A 20,314-nucleotide genomic window follows, 5' to 3' on the forward strand; every position below is an offset into this window, starting at 1 on the left:
CTATATAAAATAATAGTATTTACTTTTATTAATTTCTTTTAAATAAAAATAAAAAAGTATAAAAGGAAAAAAAGAGAGGCACATGTGTCATTAGTTGAGAGTATAATCTACTTAAAATTAAAAAAAAAAAAAAAAAACTAAAAACCTTTTTTTTTTTTTTCTTTGGTTTGGGTGGAGCTCGAGCGGAGTCAAAGCAGCATCCATCGAACAGTTGAGTTGAGTCACAAAAATACAATGACATTGGTTGACGAGGTGGAGGTGGAGGTGGAGGTGGAGGCGGAGGCGTCGGTACCAGTAAAGAAGGTGCCGTATGGTGACATATTCGAGGCGTCCCGCGCCGGCGACGTGGAGCGGCTCCGGTACCTGCTGGAGACAGGCGTGAACGTCAACGCGCGGGACCAGTGGGACTCGGTGGCCCTCTACTACACCTGCCTGGTCGGCCACCTCGACGCTGCTCGCATGCTCCTCGAAAACGGCGCCATCTGCTCCGAACACACCTTTGACGGCGACCGCTGCCACTACGCCGCCCTCAATCTGAAGGTCCGGAAACTCCTCAAGGCATTTGAGGCGCGGCCCCCGCCCTTGGAACCCTTGCAGGCTGCTTTGCGTGACACCTTCCTCGCTTGTATGCTACTCTATTGCCCAATTTCATTTCACTCTTGTATAGACTCTAGGTTTAATTACTGGGTTTAAGTACCTGTAATGCATGCAATATTCACATAACTATAGATCAAGAAGTTTTCAAGAATTTCGATGCGCTGTATTGATTAATTTGTTGTACAATGATAGTGATACAGCTCGGATAGAGAGGTTTTGACGCAGTAGGATTTCTTTATTCATGGGTTTGATGGAGAAATGGAAAATTTACTGGGTTTGTGCACACTCAAGGAAGACGTGTAAAACATGTAATTCTAACATTGATGTAATATCCTACCTAAATACAAAATCATATTGAAACTGTAAACCAAACCAGTATGTTAGCATCTAGGGTAACATAAATAGGCAAAAATATCCACAACCAAAGGGCAATTTCACCTACCACCAGTCCCAAGTTGACATTTTCATACCAGAAAAACTAGAGTTTAATTACAGTTAAACATAAACAGCATCAAATCATTAAAACAGGGGCACAGTTACATGAACATACCAGCAAGGACATAATGTAGAAACATCAAACACTGAAGAGAAAACAAGCCAGTTAGCACTCACCCAGATTGTGCAAGAGAAGAGTTCGGCCATAACTGAGATCAGCCAGTTAAACCCAGGCTACCCAGTAACAACAAATGCAGTTGAACAAATGTTGCACTAGGGTTTGAGGTGAGAGTGAGGTCCAATGGAAAATTCAGTCACACAGAGAAACAGATCAAATGGGATATCCTGGGTTCAGCTACACTTTGTCTTGTGTTTTCTTTTTCAGAATTGTGAGTTGCTCCACCACTTAAATGTTATCTAGATTGGTCACAAAATTTGGCATATTTCACTGGTTACACGAACTCCCGGAACAAACCTTCCACTAACTCTCCAAATTGATTTTGTGTTTAGCATTGAAGTACATGTGATCCATTGAGGAATTTTTTGTTGAAAATTAGTGATAGAACAAGTCAAGGAGGATAATACCGCTCTAGTACCTTGTTTAGGAGATAGAAACTGAGAAGGAATATAGTGAATTTTGTGTGTTGTGTACTCGCATGAATATTCTTATTGATAATAAAGAAAAGATACAATAATAGGGAACAATCAATATCTAATAATGTGAAATATTTGGTAAGATATGCCCTTATCAAATCATATCTCTATCGATGTAATCAAATCATATCTCATGACAATTTTGATCTCAGGTCTTAACAGTCAGATTTGGGGGATACAAAAATTTCTGAGAGGAGTCCTCCACTTCAAAATTGTAATGTAATGCTATGTAGAAAAGAAACAATGCGTGATATAATCTGTATTAGTGAATTTACTTCACTAAATTTTACTTAGTTCCTGTTCTGAATTCTTGAATTTATTATTTTACTCACTATTTATGTTGAACTGCCCGAATTGTGTGTGGTTGAATCAATGACATTGGATTGAATTTTATACTAATTTTAGAAAGTGTGATACTGGACCCAATTCAATCTTACAAAATTGACTTGTAAGGTGAGGTTCGCATCTATTTATATGCTACACTTTAACCATATCTCTTACCAATGTGGGATCTCCAACACACTTTCGCCAAGGATTAAAAATCTTTAGCATTGTTTGATAGTCGGTGGTAGGACAGGTTCTAATAAAGGGGATCAATAGATGAGAATATATAGAGGAAATGAGTCATGAGTCAACTACACAAGGAGACATAACACCACTCTCAACCCAAAATCTTAAGACAACATGTCTTTGGGTCCTTGTATTTATATATTGCTTATCTCTTTTACATTGTAAGCTCATCCTCTGGTGGAAGCTGTGAGTACTTTTAGTGTGAATTACCATGTTGTCTGAACTAGATGTACTTGTCAGTCACTAGGTTGAATTTGACTTTAATACACACATGAATATTCTTATTTATAATGAAGAAGAGATGCAATGATAAGGAACACAATCAGTATCTACTGATTGAAAATATTTAATAAGATATTTCCGTATGAAATTATATCATATCACCCTATTTAACATTGATAAATCATATATCTAACATAATCAACTGATATATTTAACATTGTTTCTAGATATAATTAACTTATCAAATCATGGAAGGATAAAAATGATTCTTGAATTGGAAAAATACATATCATGTGATTGATAGAGCATGTTTTGGAGAAATAATTGCTTTTAAAAAGTAGGTTCTTTGCTAGGCATGCTAGAGGTAGACTTTCAATAATACAGATTTAGAACTGAACTACAAAAACTCTTAGTTGACTTGTAAAGAAATTGTGTTACGAAACATCCCCCCATAACTCAAGTTTACTTTCATAAGAAAGCCTTGAAAATAAGAATAAGTTAATTATCCTTGTATTTATTGTTACCTAGAAAAGTAGGAATACGTAACTTATCCTATTTATTTTTGTTTATCTAGAAAATAGGAATAAGTTAGGTAGCTTTCTACAGTCATCTATCTATATCTCTATCCTTAGGAAAAGAGGGGAAGGGAACCACTGTATATAGGAGGATCAGCAGAACTGAGGGAGGAAGCTGGGTTTCTAGTTTCCCTGCAAAATCAGGAAGGGGAACCCTTGCTTACAAGGGAACTCCATTAGAAGTTCTTTCTCTTTTACTTATGATCCATTTATTTCAGAGAATAAATAAAGGTTCCCTATTCTTACAAAGCATTAATTGATAGGCATCGGATCTCTATCATGATGTCATTGGTTGTAGCTATTGTTTTATTTTTTTTCCCCCAAAAAATAATGATGTCTGCATACATAGGCTGGGACTCAATATTATCATGATTGAATAGGTATTTCATCCACTCAGGGGTCCATTTGCAGCCACTTCCCTCCAGATGTAGTATTTATTGTACAAGGAAAACGTATTCAAACTCACAGAGTCATACTAAGTGCAAGGTCGCCATTTTTCAAGAAAAAGTTTACTACTGATTGGAAGGATCGCAATGAAGTTAGATTCTCAAAGGAAAGGTTGTCATATCCTGCACTTTATAGCCTTATACACTTCTTTTATTCAGACAGATTAGAGATTGCCATTGATGACATGGAGGATCTTGTGAGAATCTGCAAAGTATGCAGATGTGAATCACTGCATAAAGTTATTGAGAAAGAACTAATTCATCAAAAATATGCAGACTATAAAGCGCTGGGAAATGTAGATAATTCTCAGAAACGGTATATTTTACAAGGTCTATCCCTTCCTGAAGAGGACAGGCTTCCCGCTGCCTTGCATCGAATCCTTCTGACCGCCCTTTCAAATTCAACCCATGAAAGTGGTCAAGAAGATAAATTGATTTCTATGATGGATGCCATGCAGATGGCCAAATCTGTGGATGATCTTGCTGATGTTTGTGTAAAAGTTGATAGAAATATTTTCCGCTGTCATCAAGTTATTCTAGCATCCAGGTCAGAATACTTCAGAGCAAGATTATCACATATGAAGAACTTCCATGAGGGGAAACATGAGGTATCTGTTGACACTCTTCCTTGTCTTGAAGAACATGACTTAAGCAAGGAGGCTTTTGAGAAAATGATTGAATATATGTAAGTCTCTTCCCTCTATATAAAATGTGGAAATTGAAAATTGAAAATATTTGAGGGATTTCATGTGGCACTTTTGCCATGGTAAGCTGAGGATATTCTATAGAGTCTGGTTTGTCTGATTTATATGTAACTTAAATGCTCTACAATGACGATATTGCATGCTTATGTCTAGAGATTCACCTTTATATTTATATATATGTGTGTATGTATGTATATATATAGTTGGGTTTCAACTTGAGTGCGATAAGATAACATTGTCAAAGTCAATCACCGTACCAAAGTATTGATTGCATTGGAACTCAATGCTTTTGTTACAGTTTTGTTTAAAAGACATCTTAGTGAGCTTAGAAAGGAGGTTATTTATAAATTGTTTATAGTCTGGATTCCTAAATAATGTGAGACTTTTGACATACCAAAACCAATTGAAAGTAGGAATTATTACTAGATAGACAAACAAAAGAGATTGCTGTATTCATATTGGAAGTTTCTTAAGTAGTGTTCTGGTTGAGTCCAATTAGTTTGAGATTGATTAATAAAACCTGTTTATATTGATTTAGTTTTATGAAGATTGCTTTTGGTTCTAGGTCATTTATATATTGTATTGTTTTATGCTTTTGTTGCCCTTCTTAGTGTCTGGAGTGCGTTTAACATGATGAAGTTTTTTTATGTAGTTTGTATATATAACATCAATTTTCCGTTCAAAAAGATATTTTCATGAATTGTATTGTCCGTTGTTGGACCAGGTACACTGATCGTTTGCAGGACATAAATCCAGATCAGGTTTGTATACACCCGTATAACTTATGTGATAGTGGTTTGTCCCTCTGTTGTCTAATATTAATATGTTTTGAACAGGCTGAGGAAATGTTTGATGTTGCTTCTAGATATTTATTGTTTCCTCTCAAGCGTGCAGTCGCTGATGTCTTGTTGCCACACTTGGAAATGGTGTCACTTGATGAACATTGCCATTGGTTAATACTAGCAGACATGTATTGCTTTTCTGCCGATCTCCCTCCATTTTACAGTAATGCATACCAGTATAATTGTTTCATTGATATTTGCATGAAAGGACGGATGGGATCTACGAAACATGAACTCCAACATAGACATAAACACTCTTGCACAATTAATATATAAAATGTGAGGCACTATTACACCGTGCACACTCACCTAACTGAAATGAAATGTGTAACAACAAAATATCTATATTGATAATCAATATTTGTATTATATGTTCTTGTGTATCTATCTTATTCTTATAATATTGAGCCTCAGTAAAGAATATTAGTAGACATTACAATGAAACAACATACTTTAGAAAAAAATACAAAAATAAGAGGTTAAATGGTATATTTACCTTCTCAAACCGACTTTCTAGGTCTTTTCTATGATAACTACAAAAGGGGGTTGTTGTTTTTTTCTTTTTTATATTTTAACCTGACTTTTGTAGAAGATAGAAATAAATATATTTTCAATAATATTAGTGTGTGCACCAGTGAGGACTACATCTTCCTTTGTTTAGCCCTGTAAAAAGAGAGTCTAACCAAGAAAGATATCGGAGGAAATATAAAATTAAGAGAGACCTTATGGTAAATGATATCTCTAAGTGTTTAGCCTCTTAGAGTAAAAGTTAGGAGGACAATACTTAACCTATGTTCGCTCAAGGTCTTTGATGATATTAGTCATTGCTTTCAGCGATGAGTAATCCATACCAATAACAGGGTTAGAACAAATGGTATCATGTGAGTGTGATCCATGTAGCTGACATCACTGTGGCTTGCGGGATAAGGCATCTGTTGTCCATTCCTATGGATTGAGCTGTGTAGAGGTGTTGACTAAAGTATTCAATCTGAAAAGATAATCTTTTTATTGGATACTTAATGAGAAGTGTTTAACACTTGTCCCTGACAGGTGTTGGTGTTGAAAATGTGTCCTGCATTGTGACACTTCAAATAGGAGAAATTTTTGTGCTTCATGGGAGGAAATTCTTCCTTGACTCTTATGTTTTTGTTACATTTTGGTGATTAAGGAAAAAATATAGTTGATAAGCTACAATAAGATATTGTAATTAACTACAAGTGTGTTGTTAGATGCTGTTAGAAGATTTTAGAGATCTATCTGTAGTCATTACTTTAGGGTTAGCATTCTTTATATATAGAGAGGCTGATTTACTGTTTTAAAATTCAATTCATTAAAAATCTTTTCTCATTGAGTTTAATCTTTTTCAAGTTATTTATATGATTGTTTCAATACCTTTCAAATCTCATGCTGTACTGCTTGCGTTAAAGTTTATTAGACTCTACTTGTGTTTGTACAGCTTATTAAGATAAGTTCTACTTGACTAAAATCCTTTTTTTCCGATGAAAATAGGTTTACTAAAAGCATCACTATATTGATTACTATCCCAATTTGGCTGACATCCTAATTGACATCAACTGTTTGTAGAATACCTGAAAATGTATTTAGAAGCAAGAAAACAGTACAAGGGGACTGGTAGGTAATTGAAAATGCAGACTCTAGAATTCACTTTATTTAAGCTATTTATCCAAATAGGTTATTCAACTTTGTAAGGTAAGGTAATTTAAGATTTCAGATATTACTTTGCATCATGAGGAGGATGAAATTTGAAAGGAAGAACCAAAAGTGAATGGATTAGAGATCGTTATCTTTTGGAAATTATTACTGCAAAAAATTTGGGAATAAATATGAGAATGGAAAAGACATTTATTTTGTTTACTCTTGTCTGTCATCCCCGCACTAATTGGATTTAAGATTGGTGTAATGAAAATCATATTTTTGTAAAATGATTCCTTGGTTCTAACTGCAAAGTGTTGCAAGTCCTGCTATTGTGAATTACATATGTTCCTTATTTTCCCACTGGATAAGTAGTTAGTCGTGTCCATTGAATATTTGTTCTTGTCCAGGTATGGTGTTGTGAAGATTCGGGAGTATTGTCTGGACACCATTGCTTGCAATTTTGAGACTTTTGCTGAGAGTAAAGAGTTCAGGGCAATGTTGCTGACTTTGCCTCCACCATCTGGAGACTCGTCCCTTCGCACCACTGTCCCTAGTATTCCTGGATCTTCTCTTAATACTGATCAAGGAAATCTTCTTGATGATTTACGTGAGAAATGGCTTGCAATTGAAGCGGCTGAGCTTGACAAGAGAGATGAGAGTGCTTTGCAATTTGACAAGCGACTAGAGATGCTTATGCTTGTTGCAGAGCAAGAAAAATCATCACACAATGCTGATTCCGATTACGCTCCTGCATTTCTTCCCAATCACCACTCTGATTTAAACTGAAAAAACCCGGATTTCTGAAGCAAGATATTAAGGTCACTGTGTTTAAGTCGAATTTTTTGTAACTTCATTTGCTCGGGCATTCCTTAATTTTTAAATTTCTTTGTACTTTTAGAAGAAAAAAAATGAATATATTGATTGTACCTACCTGGCTCATATAATTATATTTTTAGCAGACTCAAAAAGGTTTAATAAATTAAAGATTAATATTAGATTCATTTGATATATTAATCATCTTAAAATAACATGCCAAAAGATATATGTTTTACCCGATAGTGCAAGAGAAATGTAAGGTCCACCCAAAAGTTATGAGAAAAGTATAGTCGGGGAGTTTATTAAAGAGCAACTCATATGGAGACCTATTTTGCAGAACAGGAGTAGGAAGCATGTTTATTATACTGACAGCAGAAGTAAAAGCTTCTCCCCAGTAATTCATGGGTAAAGATAAAATAGCAAACAAAGATAAGCTAACGTTAAATGATGGAAGATCCCATATTCACGTAAAACAGAAGAAAAACACAACAGGAAGGGACGCATGGATGCTAGAAGAAGATGTCATCTTGAAATAAAAACAACTCCAGGAAAAATATTTAAGAAAAATGAGAAACAACGCCTTAATGGCAATAGAATCGAAATCTATTTGGATGAATTTAGTGACAAAGAGTATAATTTTTTTTTTCTTCCTACTCCAATATTAATTTTTATAAAATAATAAAATATTACAGTAAAAGAAACATAATATTATCAAATATTCAATATTAGAAGATGTTTGTTTTTTCGATATCAAATACTTTGAAATAAATTATAATTGTTTATATTTTATATTAAAATACAAAATAAAATTTCACGAGAACCAAAACATTTATTAAATTTGCAAACTACAAACATTAATGAAATCTAGTTGATAAAGTTTAAAAAATATAAAAGAAAAACAAATATTCAAATTAAAATATATTTTAAGTGTTTGTTTACTTTAATTTTTAAAATTCTAATGAATCTTTTTTTATACACTAATAAAAGTTATAATACATCACTTGATCAAAATGATGTAAAGAACAAATAATAAACATAATAATAAAATTTTCATAGATCTTATATCTCTTGAACTTCAATGTACGTTGGATGATGATAAAAAAATATTCATGACAATTACATTAAATTTTTATATTGTAGTAAATAAAATTTATTTATACAATTATAGTGAAAAATTATATTATGATTGATAATGAATTAGAAAATAAAAAATAATTAGATAAAATATATCGAAATAATATTGTACATGATGAAAATATACAATAAATAAAAATATTAAAAAGTAATAAAAATATTCAAATGTGAGACATAATTTTTTTTTTAATTCACATACATCATTTTAACATAATTACATAAAGATTATGATAAGATGAAAAATATATTGAAGATGCGAATGAGTTTCATGACAAACCAAATAATTAGAAGAAAAAAAAATACATATATATATATATATATATATATATATGTGTGTGTGTGTATATATATATATATATATATATATATGGTTACATAATTAATTATGAATATTTTAATAATTTAAACGGAGACAGAGATATGGCGAGAACGAATATTATGGTGGGGATATGTATATCCCCATACCCAATTGAAAAAGTTGGAGATTTCTCATACTCATACCCATACACAATCAATGCGAATATTTCCGTCAAAATAGAAACGAGTTTGGACAATACCCATAAAATGAATTTATTTACTATCTCTAGTCACAACATGTAAAATCTTAATGTAAAATCTTAGATAGAGTTTAACATCTAGCTAAGGAATCTTTTCATTACAATGATGATAACTATTGTTTTTATTAGTAATTAACTCTCATTAAAAAAATACACAAAATATTACTCTAAAATTAATTTTTTATGATAATATTTCATTCTTTTTAAAGAGCATTTGTTATCAATTATGAGTATACCTTTTTTCCCAAAAGACAAAAAAAGGGTTAATAGTAGAATAAAAAATATACTTTCATTAGTTTCAATTAAAAGAAAAAAGTGGAATCAAGATTTAAAAATCAATATTTAAACTCGGGTCGGACTGTCAAAAATGGGGTGGCCAAGTTGACCCATTCTTAAAATTTTATTTCTATATATACTTATAAATAAATAGGTAGTTAAAAAATATATTTAATTATATAATATTTTAAAAAACATTAATTGATTATTTAATATTTTTAATTAGATAAATAAAATAATTATTATATTTATACATTAAATTATTTCTGTTATAATTAATAATCATAAATTAAGTCATAAGTTTTAATGATTTAAATTATTATATATTAATATAGTTTTAAAAAGTAATATAAAAAATTAAAATTTTTAACTATTTTATTGTAACTTTTAATTTAAAAATAAAAAATAAAATGAGTTAATGATAGACCGGTTTGTCTTTGCCCATCAATTTGACGGATTATGATAGTCGAATCAAAATAGATTTGCGAATTAAAAATTCCAATCCGATTTATCCTGTTGTGGAGGATCGGCAGGCTAGCCGCCTATTTTGACACTCCTATTTTAAGTTATTGTATTATTCTAATACCTTTATAAGTTTTTTTTATTTTTTACATCTTCTAATCAAATAACATATTTTTATTCTAAAATAATTAAATTACTTAAAAGAAAATGTTTTATCTTCTAAAAAATCTATGTTTAAACTCCCGAATTTCATCTGACTTCCACGGCCATTAGGCAGTTTATCATGATGGTATTTTTGTGAAAGGGGTACTTGTGAAAACAATTATTAAAAGGAATAGTGATAAAATGGGTAGTTGCAGATATTAACTCCGAAAATAATAATATGGGTTCTTCTAAAGTTGTTAGTTTTGGGCCTAGCCCAGTTACTGTTTTCTGTGAGATGAAATAAGATAAAAAAAACGAATGAGGGAGAGAAGAAATAACTAGGGTTTTGCGTCAGTGTTTGTGCAAGTGAGGGGAGGCGTGAAGCGGCAACAATGAAGACCATTCTCTCATCGGAGACTATGAACATCCCAGATGGCGTGAGCATCAAGGTTCACGCGAAGGTAATCGAGGTTGAAGGCCCTCGTGGAAAACTAGTGCGAGACTTCAAACATCTCAACCTTGATTTTCAGCTGATCACCGACGAGAACGGCAAGAAGAAGCTCAAGATCGAGGCATGGTTTGGCTCTCGGAAAACCTCCGCCGCCATTCGCACCGCCCTCAGCCACGTCGACAATCTCATCACCGGCGTCACCAAGGGCTACCGCTACAAGATGAGGTTCGTGTACGCTCACTTCCCCATCAACGCCAGCATTGCCAACGACAATAAGTCCATTGAAATCCGAAATTTCCTCGGCGAGAAGAAGGTACACAAATGCTCTTCCTGTTTATTTTTAATTAATTAATTTTCTCTTTTATTTGCTATTAGGAAAAATGTGCGATTAGGTTTAGTGATTGGTTACTTGTGCGTGATTAGGTGAGAAAAGTTGACATGCTCGAGGGCGTGTCAGTTGTTCGTTCCGAAAAGGTGAAGGATGAGTTGGTTTTGGATGGAAATGATATCGAACTTGTTTCCCGGTCTTGTGCTCTGATTAACCAGGTATTTTCTTTTTCTACGCACACCGCACATACCCTGCTCAAACCCTTTTCTATTTTGCTTTTGTTTAAGCTTTAATCGTTATTCTGTTACTTTGGTGCAGAAATGCCATGTTAAGAACAAGGATATTCGGAAGTTCCTTGATGGTATCTACGTAAGCGAGAAGGGAACCATAGTAGTAGAAGAGTAAAACATACATTTGCTATTTAGTTTGGAAATCTTTTCTGTTATCTTTTGAGTTTGGATTTTACAATTTTGTGTTGTTAAAATATCTTGTTTGAAATTTATCCTATGGAGTATTTTAGTTCTCAATCTATATAGATTTTGCTTTTGTTGATGTGTTTTGCTATGAATGCAATTAAGCAGTTAATGGACTGAATTCACAATTCTGCTGTTAAATGTGGTTAGTCTGCAATCACAATTAAATATTCGAGTGTTGTAAGACATGATAAACCGAAGTTTTCACTTTCCTTAATTTCATTGGTAGATGATGTGTTTAAGAATTTCCCACTTTGTTCGGCACTAGGCTGACAGAGATCTCAATTGTTTCTTATGTGTGTTGTCCCTGATATTCTGCTCTCACTCTTATCAATCTATACCATTTATTCACTCAATTCAGCTAAAACTTGGTTGAATGTGGTTGAGTAGATTCATTTATTAGAAGCAGAGGTTCATTCATGAGGAAATAAATATCAAGAAAGTCCTAAGGCAACCATGACAACGAAAACGCTTGCTTTTATTTTATTTTGTTTGGTGTAGACTCCCAATTGCTGGACGCTGTAATAGTTTTGAATTAATACGAATAGTTGAGGAGTACTGTAACAGGGTAGTTTTTATAAAATAATTAAAAGAGCAAATGAGAACTGCTCTTTAGTTTTATGACATGAAGAACCATTAATAAGCTTTAGAAGCCCTGTAAGAACTAAAGTGATAATTTTAGAAACTAAGCTTATTTTATGTTTAGAATTCTAGGGTTTAATTGTCAATTTTAGAAATAAATTACAAGCAGTTTCCGTTAGAAAGAAACTTTGAAATGTACAGCAGGAGATGAGTTGTTGCACAGCTTATATTTTGTAGGATCATTCACAAACTCAAGATACACTAGAATGAAGTTTTTTCTTGAAAAAACAGTAAGGTAATATCATGGTTCGTAATCAATTATCCTAATTACCAAGTTAACAAAAATTGTTCCGTGTAAATAGCATTCTAAGTTTTTAACTACAGTGATGTAGTCAGCAAAAATGTTATTTTTGTATGAACTCATCTCCATCGGCTGGCGAATATTTTTTTCATGGAAAACTTGTTTGCCTAGAATGTAATGTGTTATATATATGGTCAACGATTTGAACAATGGACATTATTACACACAAAAAAAAACCATCTCAACGTTTATAAAAATCAAATAAATCAGTAACTAACCTGAAAATTAAATAAAATCCTGATCATGAATTAGTTGAATTAGCATGAAAGTTTTATTTATGCCCCTACCTTACATGTCCGCTTTAAATTCAGAAAACGCTTATTAAAAATAATTAATACGTAAAAGTTTGATCAAAGGAAATAAGATTAGTCTAAACGCCCGTGGGTTCATTTTTTTTATCCAAAAACGTCATGGACACTAAATGCAAGAGATAAAGGGAGTAAGATTATGGATATACATGTGAGACGACAAAATATCTTTTTTTCTTTTTTATTTCTTTCAATTATTTCCTCAAGAAAGAAACACAAAAAGTGAATTAAAGAAAGTCCAGTGATCAATATAACGTGTACCATGTGATGAATTCCACAATAACTAGCAATGCAAAGTCCCTCCTAACTCTTTTGCTTTCTTCTCTCCAAAGTCCGAATTCAATTTACTGTAACATCCACAAGCTAAAAAAAATTGAATTCTTGGAAATAGTAACTCCTACAAATCAAAGACTATTCCCTTTTTGGTGGGGTCTGAAGTGAAAATCCAGATTTTCCATGATAATCTTGGCTTTCATTAGTTACATTGGCAGTTGTGGAGGTCTTGCCTTTAACCTCCTCCTCCCCCGAGGTATCATTTCCTTCCAATTTTGCTGATACTGAAAGGGGCATATTTCCACCCTGCTTATCACTAGAAACGTTGCCAAGCAGGCTTTTATACATAGTAAGCGCTTGGGCCATCATGTTAGCAGGATTTGATGCAGAACTAGGAAGCAACATTGTTGTGCCCTGATCAAACAAGTAAAGATGAAATGAAAAACAATTTTCGAACTAAACAAATTATGTAAAGCACGAAATTGAATATCAATCAGTTTATGGGCTATATTACCTCCTTGGCTATGTTACTGAAAGCTTGAATATATTGCTCTGCAATCCTTAAACTTGCTGCCTGCAAAATCAAATGACAGTATCATTCCCTTCCCTGTCAGTCCATGAGACACAATAAAGCTCAAAAGCAGATGTACCAATTAAGAGGCAATTTTATCCACCACATTCACCACCTAATTTAATTTGTCTCCCATTTTCAGTGATCAACCAACATCAACATAATAAACCCTTCTACCCTATTTATATGGACAGATGTTTGATTGTCTTCAAGATATCAAATACTATAAAAAGTCAACCAGATCCTGTATTGAAAACTGACTAGGAAAGGAAAATCAATAACCTGGTTTAGCAACAAAACAAAAGTCTCCCAGTTACTGATATATCATTATATGGCTGGAATGCTAATCCAAAAATAAGAAATATCAATCATCAGAGCTACCAACCGAAATAAATTAATCCAAGAAGTTTTCATCATACACTTTCTTGACCAACACAATCTAAACGAAGGCTAGAAAAGTACAAAACCGATATGAATCAAACGTATAACAAGAAAAAATGTCTTAAACTAATCAATATAAAAAGCTAGCACTGGCTGTGATATACAAAATACGAACTTGAAGATCTCACCTCAGGTCCTCCATTTTCCTTTAGGGCGGTTGAGACGTGAGCTAAACCCTCAGCTGTTGCTTTTGCTTTAGCTAGGATGGCTTCAGCCTCACCTGAAGAAGAATAATGCTAATCATTAGATTCATCAGGCTTCGAAGATATCAAATCAACCAACTGAAATTGGTATATGAAGAAAGCAGAAGATATCATATCAACTAGATCGGCACATTAATCATGGCATGTTATTAAATAAAACACAAATCAGATATTCATTAGACTATGGTTCAATCCACAATTCATTATTATCTAGAAGTGCATAAGATCATTCCTCTCAACAAGGGAGTACACGTAGACCTTGATATAAAGGACAGTGTGAAATAATATGAAGGGATATCATATCACATCATGTTCACTATACATCAAAGCATTAATATTGAAACATAAATGGAAGTTGGAACTAAGTTATCAAGATGTTAATAACCTTGAGCTCTGTTAACTTGATCCATCTTCGCAGCTTCTGATGCTAAGATCACTGAAATCTTCCCAGCTTCTGATGCTAAGATCACTGAATTCTTCTTTCCATCAGCAATGTTTATATGAGCCTGTCTTTCTCCTGTTTAATAACTATAGATATTAATACTAGAAGCTACATGTAGTTGTTGGATCAGAACATATCCCTTTCGGTTGAATGACATGATACTAAAACTAATTTCATGATGAAAAATAATGCAAAAAGTATAAACTGAGCATACGAAGGTTTGGAATATCAAATTGATTACCTTCAGACTCAAGAATTTGTGCTCTCTTTTTTCTTTCTGCTTCTGCTTGCATCTCCATAGCTGCCCTCACTCCACGTGGAGGAGATATATCCCCTAAATAAGAAAAACAGCAAAAAGAATTACACAGAAACATCAAGTAAAAAATATAGTAAAATTATTTATGCACGGCTAAAGCTTACTTATTTCATATCGAAGGCACTCCAGACCCCAACTTTTTGCAGCCACATTAATGGCCTCCTGTAATAATTTTGTCACACAATTAATCATTATATGGTCAGCACAAGACTAACTCTGTGAGTACATTTTTTTAGGGTACGTCAGAAAGAAAACACAAGGCTAACTCTTATGGAAGGGCTATGCATAGCTGTTAGATCATATTTATTATATCTTCCTGTCCTTGTTAAATACTAATTCCTTGGCACCAGCTAGCTTAAAAATCATGCTCATCATGCCAACCTTTCTAAATAAGTCTAATATATAAACCAATAACCGATTGTAAAAAATTATTCCTATGTTATCATAAGTTAAGGACTTAGGCAACGTTGCACATTACTAGGAAGGAAACTAGTGTCACCAACCAGCACAACCACTACAAAATTTTCATCTTTAGCTATTGTCAGGTTTCTCCTTTTCATTCCTATATATAACTGGATTGAAATAGGAGTGGGAATTTTTATTATTTTCAATTTTTTTGTTTCTCACAGGTCAACTTCTTTTGAGACCATCCTATCCAAAACAATAGCTCCCACTACATGTGAATATCTCTCCAAGCAAAGATTCAATTCAAACTTTATTTAGCCATGTTATGAGGAACTAGCCGCTTCTATTAGACCCAACCCATGTAAGTATAGGACTACGAAATTTAAGGTACTCGATCATCCTTCCCATACTTTGCACAGCCCCATCTAAAGAGACATGTCTTTACTTTTCACAACTATTTTCTGTTCTGCTATAGAAGCCTTCCACCAACACCAACATGATTTTATGCGTGACTTGAATTTAAAGTATCTAAAATGGAATAAAATGAGCAGCACAGACAACAAATTCAAAGAACTTATAACTAAACTCACCACAATTTTTTCATTGAGTGTGTCTCTTTCCTCAAATGTCTTATCAAGGGTAATCTTACCAAGCTCACTACGCATTGTCGTTTGTGCCAGCTGAATGACAGCATAAATGGGATTCTCCACCCCATAAGACGCGAGCTTAGGATCCACAATCTGCACTCCAAACAAAATTAATAAACAAATAAATAAAAATATGATCTGGACATAATTTCAAAGAAGGAAATAGAAAGTCAAAATGAACCAAAACCACCCATAAGTTCAAACTAGCTTATACATAAACTAAAATCAGCTCTTATAGAAGCTAAATGAACTGCTCATTGATATATTTAACAAAAAGTAGTTCACTACCACTGACCACTCAAATACACTAACCGAATACATAGACAAAAAGAAAACCTTGTAAAGCACACCAAAAAGAAAAACCAGAAACCTTGACGTAAAGCACACCATCGAAGAGGATGGTGACATTGTCCCTGGTAATTGCACTCTGATCAGGGATGTTAATAACCTCCTCCTTGAGGGAATGCACATAAGCGATACGATCAACAAGAGGAATCAAAAAATGGATTCCAGATGGAAGAGTCTTAACGTACTTCCCGAATCGTTCAATCACAAACGCCCTCTTCTCCGGCACAATCCGAATCCCCCAATTCACCGGTGGAATAATCTCATATGTCCTATTCAACCACACCTCAACATTAAAAATGAAAAAAAAAAAAGAAAAAAGAATTGTTCGACGGCGAAACCTAGCAGCAAGAAAACTAACCTGGAACTAGGATCGCGACCTGTGCGGAGATATCGAACGGAGGAGAAATGAGAGGGAATTGAAGGAGTGCGAGAGGGAATTGAAGGAGTGCGGCTAGTAGAAGCCAACGATTGGCTCAAACAACGCACTGCGTTTCTTGCGGCGTTGGTTTTCCAAATGGTCGCCATTTTCGTGCTCCGGAGTTCTCTGCAGTTCTAGTGCGCTTAAATTTTCTTCCTCTTTGTTAATTGTGAAAACCCTAGTAAAACCTCTTCCTTCTATTTTTTCTTAGTTTGTTCAGATTTTACACGTTAATTTTCGTGATGAGCAAGTAATTCATCATTTCTTCTTCTTACCCTAATTCTCCGCTTAGATTCATTATTTTTACATTTTTTATTTTATGATCTCATTTTATTTTTATCAAATTTTCTCATTTTTTCAATGCTTCATTTAACCCTTAATTTGTGTATTAATATTTTTAAAACTGTAATTATTATTGTGTTCTTTTTTATTAGGATTTTAATCTACTTTTGGAATTAATTAGATTCTCCTATTTTTTGTTTTATTTTTTAAATATTTAGTTTTATTTTTTTCATTTTATTACTTGGTTCGGCGGTGTGTAATATTCCTACTTATATTAATAAGAGAAGTTTTTTGCTAATTTGTATATTTGTAAAATATAATTAGATACGTAAATTTAATAAAAAAATAATTATGCATTTACGCCGTGAGGAAGATTTTATTAACCAAAGCGGACAATAGATAGTTATTACTTGTATTTAACTTGACTCATTGTCATTCCTAACAATAATATCACAAAAATAAAGAATAAGGTAGTGAAAATTGAACAATACTACATAAACCAATATTGTAATCAAATTAGAAACTAATAGTTAAATCAAAATATCATATCTACCACACAACAAGATCAATATCCCATCTATTTATCACACTTTTTGCATATCTATAATAAATTTGATTCAATAAAAAAATCAACTTTGCAAACAAAGTTTATCATCAACTTCAAATCAACAGTTAACAACAAGAATCAAATGCTTATTGAATAATACAACCTCTAAGGCTCAATCATCACAACACACCCTTTATGGATCAACCCTAATGGCTAAATCATAACATAGACATTTAACTCAACTTCTAGAAGACTAGTTTATTGAGCAAACTCAGATACTCTCTATAGACTTCACATTGGGACACCAATCCCTCTTGAGATGACACAGGTAAATTCCCTACATGTTTTTGGTATGATCTTATTTCATATTGAAGCTCCACATGTGTGAAAACCTTCCTTGGCTCTTATAACTAGATATATTTTCTCTATGTAAGTTCGATGCTAGTAGAGTAATGATAATCTATGTGGAATCCTTCTCAATGCACCACCTAACATCACATCAATGCAATACTCCTTCCCTAGGAGTCACTACATTCATCACATCTACATAATAATTTACACAAGATCATCACATTCTCATATAAATTTAAATCATCACACCCCGTCATACATATGTATCTTATGTTAATCTAAATTCATCATATATCATCAATCATATATTCTCCATTTAAATTTAATTGCTAATTGCTAATAACTCATGATTTTATTTATATTGCATTAATGTAGTATTCGATTACAATATTTCAATCAAATATATTCAACCCAAGGAATGTTATAATCATTTTAACCTTTAAAGATATATAAAATACAATACTCTCAAACATTTATTCAAATATATTCATATCTTTAGAAGTATAAATAAAACATATTTTTAAGGTTTTGGCTCAACCAAAAATCTTGCCTACCCAGCCAGAGATCTAATTTGCCCTACAAGCTTACATACTTGCCTAGTGGGAAACCACTAGAGTTGAACTCGTTCGACTAGCCATACACTTTGCCGGTGAAGATAAAACAAAGGCACCTTAGATTTGGAGTTCTAGGCCACATTCAATGCCACCAGCGTTGCACCCAACGAAAGACCAAAATCTAAGCTTATTGATTTTAAAATAAAAGCTTTCGGCTCAACAAGACTCCTTATTCTCTAGAATTCAATAAAATATTTTCGCTTAGCGATCCAAACCTTGGGAGCCAAATTTCACTTGGCTTACCCAACGAGGAAATGGTTCACCCAACGACTCTAAGATCTTGTCCAATGAGTCTTCATAATGCATAAACAAATCATGTGTAGTATATTAATCAATTGGGTTATCTAACCCATTTTTACTTTTTTATTTATCAAAATATATTTAGTTCAATAAAAGATCTACCTAGATATTTCAAATGGTAATATTAATACCTCATAAATTAATTTACTCTAATTATGCAATCCAAACTAAGTAAATTTAGCACAAACAAAATTCAATGTCATAACACATTCATCATCACCATAAAATTTCAATAGTAGTATTCTAAATTTTTATTAGCTTCTCTGATCTCAAAATATCTTGTCTTAGATTAAAACTCCGCAGCTTAATAAGTTATTCTCGATTAAAGGCCTATTGCAAAATATTTAAATAAGATAAAAAATTAGTATATGATAAGTTAAAATTAGAGGACCATTTCTCTCAAGTGTCCGTATTAATTTTAATGACTAAAAGACTACCAAACTAAAAAAATAAATGATTTTATGAAATATATAGAAACTTACACTATTTTAAAATATTATATGTTTAAAATACCCCTTATCTCGTCAATTTAAACAAGATGGGATTGGAACTGAATTAGAAATAAAGAAGTAGAGTGCTTCTGAAAGGGACCCGGAAATAAAATGATAAGCACAAGGTAGAATGTTTTCTTCTCTTCCGTCTTTCCTTTATTTTATTCTCTGCTTATTTACTTAATTTTTTCTATACGTTAAAAAATCATTTTGTTTTTTTTAACTTCTTTTTAAAAAATTAACCTTATAGATTCAATAGTATTTGAAAATTATTTTAATATTTTCTTATATTGATATAACACTATTATCATTAACTACAAATTCATTCCAAATTTACTAATTGAGATTCAAATACATTCAAACAAAAATATGCTCAAAATCAAACAATTAAAAAACTTATAACTTTTTAATGCCATTGATTTTCATGCAAGGGTATCGGATAATCCCAAGATCAATTGTAATCTAAATTAGAAATCTCCGGTACCTTACTTTTTTTTCCCTTTTGTCCTAAGAAAAACAATAATTTAAAGAAGAAAATTACAACACTAATGAACTCTTTTAATAGTCGGAAAGATCATACCTAGTCATTAATAACTTCAATTTCAAGTTCAAATTTAATAACTTCAATCTCAAGTTCAAATATCAGAAGTCTAACATGCATGAACTTTACCGGGAAGAAATAGAAATTGAAGAGAGTAAAGTTGTGGAACTTACCCTAATCTAGCTCTACATTGATGCTCTATACTGTATCTTAACTAGTTTCGAGATTAATAGAGGATTTTTGGTTTGTTATCCTTAAACAAAAAGAGGATAAGAATGTAGAGAGAATGAAAGTGAAGAAACGTGTTAGGAGAGAATTGAAGTTCTTCTATAGGCACCCACAATTTCTAAGTTCAACCCTCGCTCTTCTCATGTCTATTCTTTCGCACCAAACCCGAAATCACGGCTCAACTGTTTTTCATTTGTATTTTCTAATTTCTATTACCCTTTCCTGTTTAAACAACATCGTATATACTTTCAAATTAATTTAAAATTTAAACAAAAAATATAGACTTAATTATCACTTATAAAC

The 20,314-nt window shown here is 32.6% G+C and overlaps 3 protein-coding genes across 3 annotated transcripts; 2 read left to right on the top strand and 1 right to left on the bottom strand.

Annotated features, from left to right (window-relative positions):
• Nucleotides 1–188: 188 nt before the first annotated feature.
• On the top strand, nt 189–7,702 carry LOC114163859 (BTB/POZ domain-containing protein At2g04740). Its single transcript, XM_028048221.1, has 5 exons — nt 189–625; nt 3,434–4,184; nt 4,928–4,964; nt 5,040–5,173; nt 7,109–7,702. The coding sequence occupies exons 1-5, from the start codon at nt 235–237 to the stop codon at nt 7,485–7,487; spliced, it is 1,692 nt and encodes a 563-aa protein (XP_027904022.1). The 5' UTR covers nt 189–234; the 3' UTR covers nt 7,488–7,702.
• Nucleotides 7,703–10,408: 2,706 nt separating this feature from the next.
• LOC114196094 (60S ribosomal protein L9) lies at nt 10,409–11,470 on the top strand. Its single transcript, XM_028086617.1, has 3 exons — nt 10,409–10,854; nt 10,965–11,087; nt 11,188–11,470. Exons 1-3 carry the CDS (start codon nt 10,483–10,485, stop codon nt 11,272–11,274), a joined length of 582 nt encoding a protein of 193 aa, XP_027942418.1. The 5' UTR covers nt 10,409–10,482; the 3' UTR covers nt 11,275–11,470.
• Nucleotides 11,471–12,800: 1,330 nt separating this feature from the next.
• Nucleotides 12,801–16,886, bottom strand: LOC114195866 (stomatin-like protein 2, mitochondrial). The gene is made up of 9 exons (XM_028086285.1): nt 16,598–16,886; nt 16,262–16,508; nt 15,835–15,984; nt 14,944–15,001; nt 14,765–14,857; nt 14,467–14,598; nt 14,007–14,098; nt 13,381–13,440; nt 12,801–13,280 (listed from the first exon to the last, which is right to left on the bottom strand). Exons 1-9 carry the CDS (start codon nt 16,762–16,764, stop codon nt 13,005–13,007), a joined length of 1,275 nt encoding a protein of 424 aa, XP_027942086.1. The 5' UTR covers nt 16,765–16,886; the 3' UTR covers nt 12,801–13,004.
• Between the last annotated feature and the right edge of the window lie 3,428 nt (nt 16,887–20,314).

The sequence above is a fragment of the Vigna unguiculata genome, chromosome 9 (assembly GCF_004118075.2).
Source record: "Vigna unguiculata cultivar IT97K-499-35 chromosome 9, ASM411807v1, whole genome shotgun sequence".
Classification (NCBI taxonomy): Eukaryota; Viridiplantae; Streptophyta; class Magnoliopsida; order Fabales; family Fabaceae; genus Vigna; species Vigna unguiculata.

Coding starts and splice junctions, on each gene's coding strand:
- LOC114163859 (XM_028048221.1), top strand. CDS start 235: ATGACATTGGTTGACGAGGTGGAGGTGGAGGTGGAGGTGGAGGCGGAG. Junction 4,185..4,927: donor GAGAAAATGATTGAATATAT/GTAAGTCTCTTC, acceptor TTGTTGGACCAG/GTACACTGATCGTTTGCAGG. Junction 4,965..5,039: donor AGGACATAAATCCAGATCAG/GTTTGTATACAC, acceptor TGTTTTGAACAG/GCTGAGGAAATGTTTGATGT.
- LOC114196094 (XM_028086617.1), top strand. CDS start 10,483: ATGAAGACCATTCTCTCATCGGAGACTATGAACATCCCAGATGGCGTG. Junction 10,855..10,964: donor ATTTCCTCGGCGAGAAGAAG/GTACACAAATGC, acceptor GTGCGTGATTAG/GTGAGAAAAGTTGACATGCT. Junction 11,088..11,187: donor CTTGTGCTCTGATTAACCAG/GTATTTTCTTTT, acceptor ACTTTGGTGCAG/AAATGCCATGTTAAGAACAA.
- LOC114195866 (XM_028086285.1), bottom strand. CDS start 16,764: ATGGCGACCATTTGGAAAACCAACGCCGCAAGAAACGCAGTGCGTTGT. Junction 15,002..15,834: donor CACTCAATGAAAAAATTGTG/GTGAGTTTAGTT, acceptor AAATTATTACAG/GAGGCCATTAATGTGGCTGC. Junction 14,099..14,466: donor TCAAGTTAACAGAGCTCAAG/GTTATTAACATC, acceptor ATTCTTCTTCAG/GTGAGGCTGAAGCCATCCTA.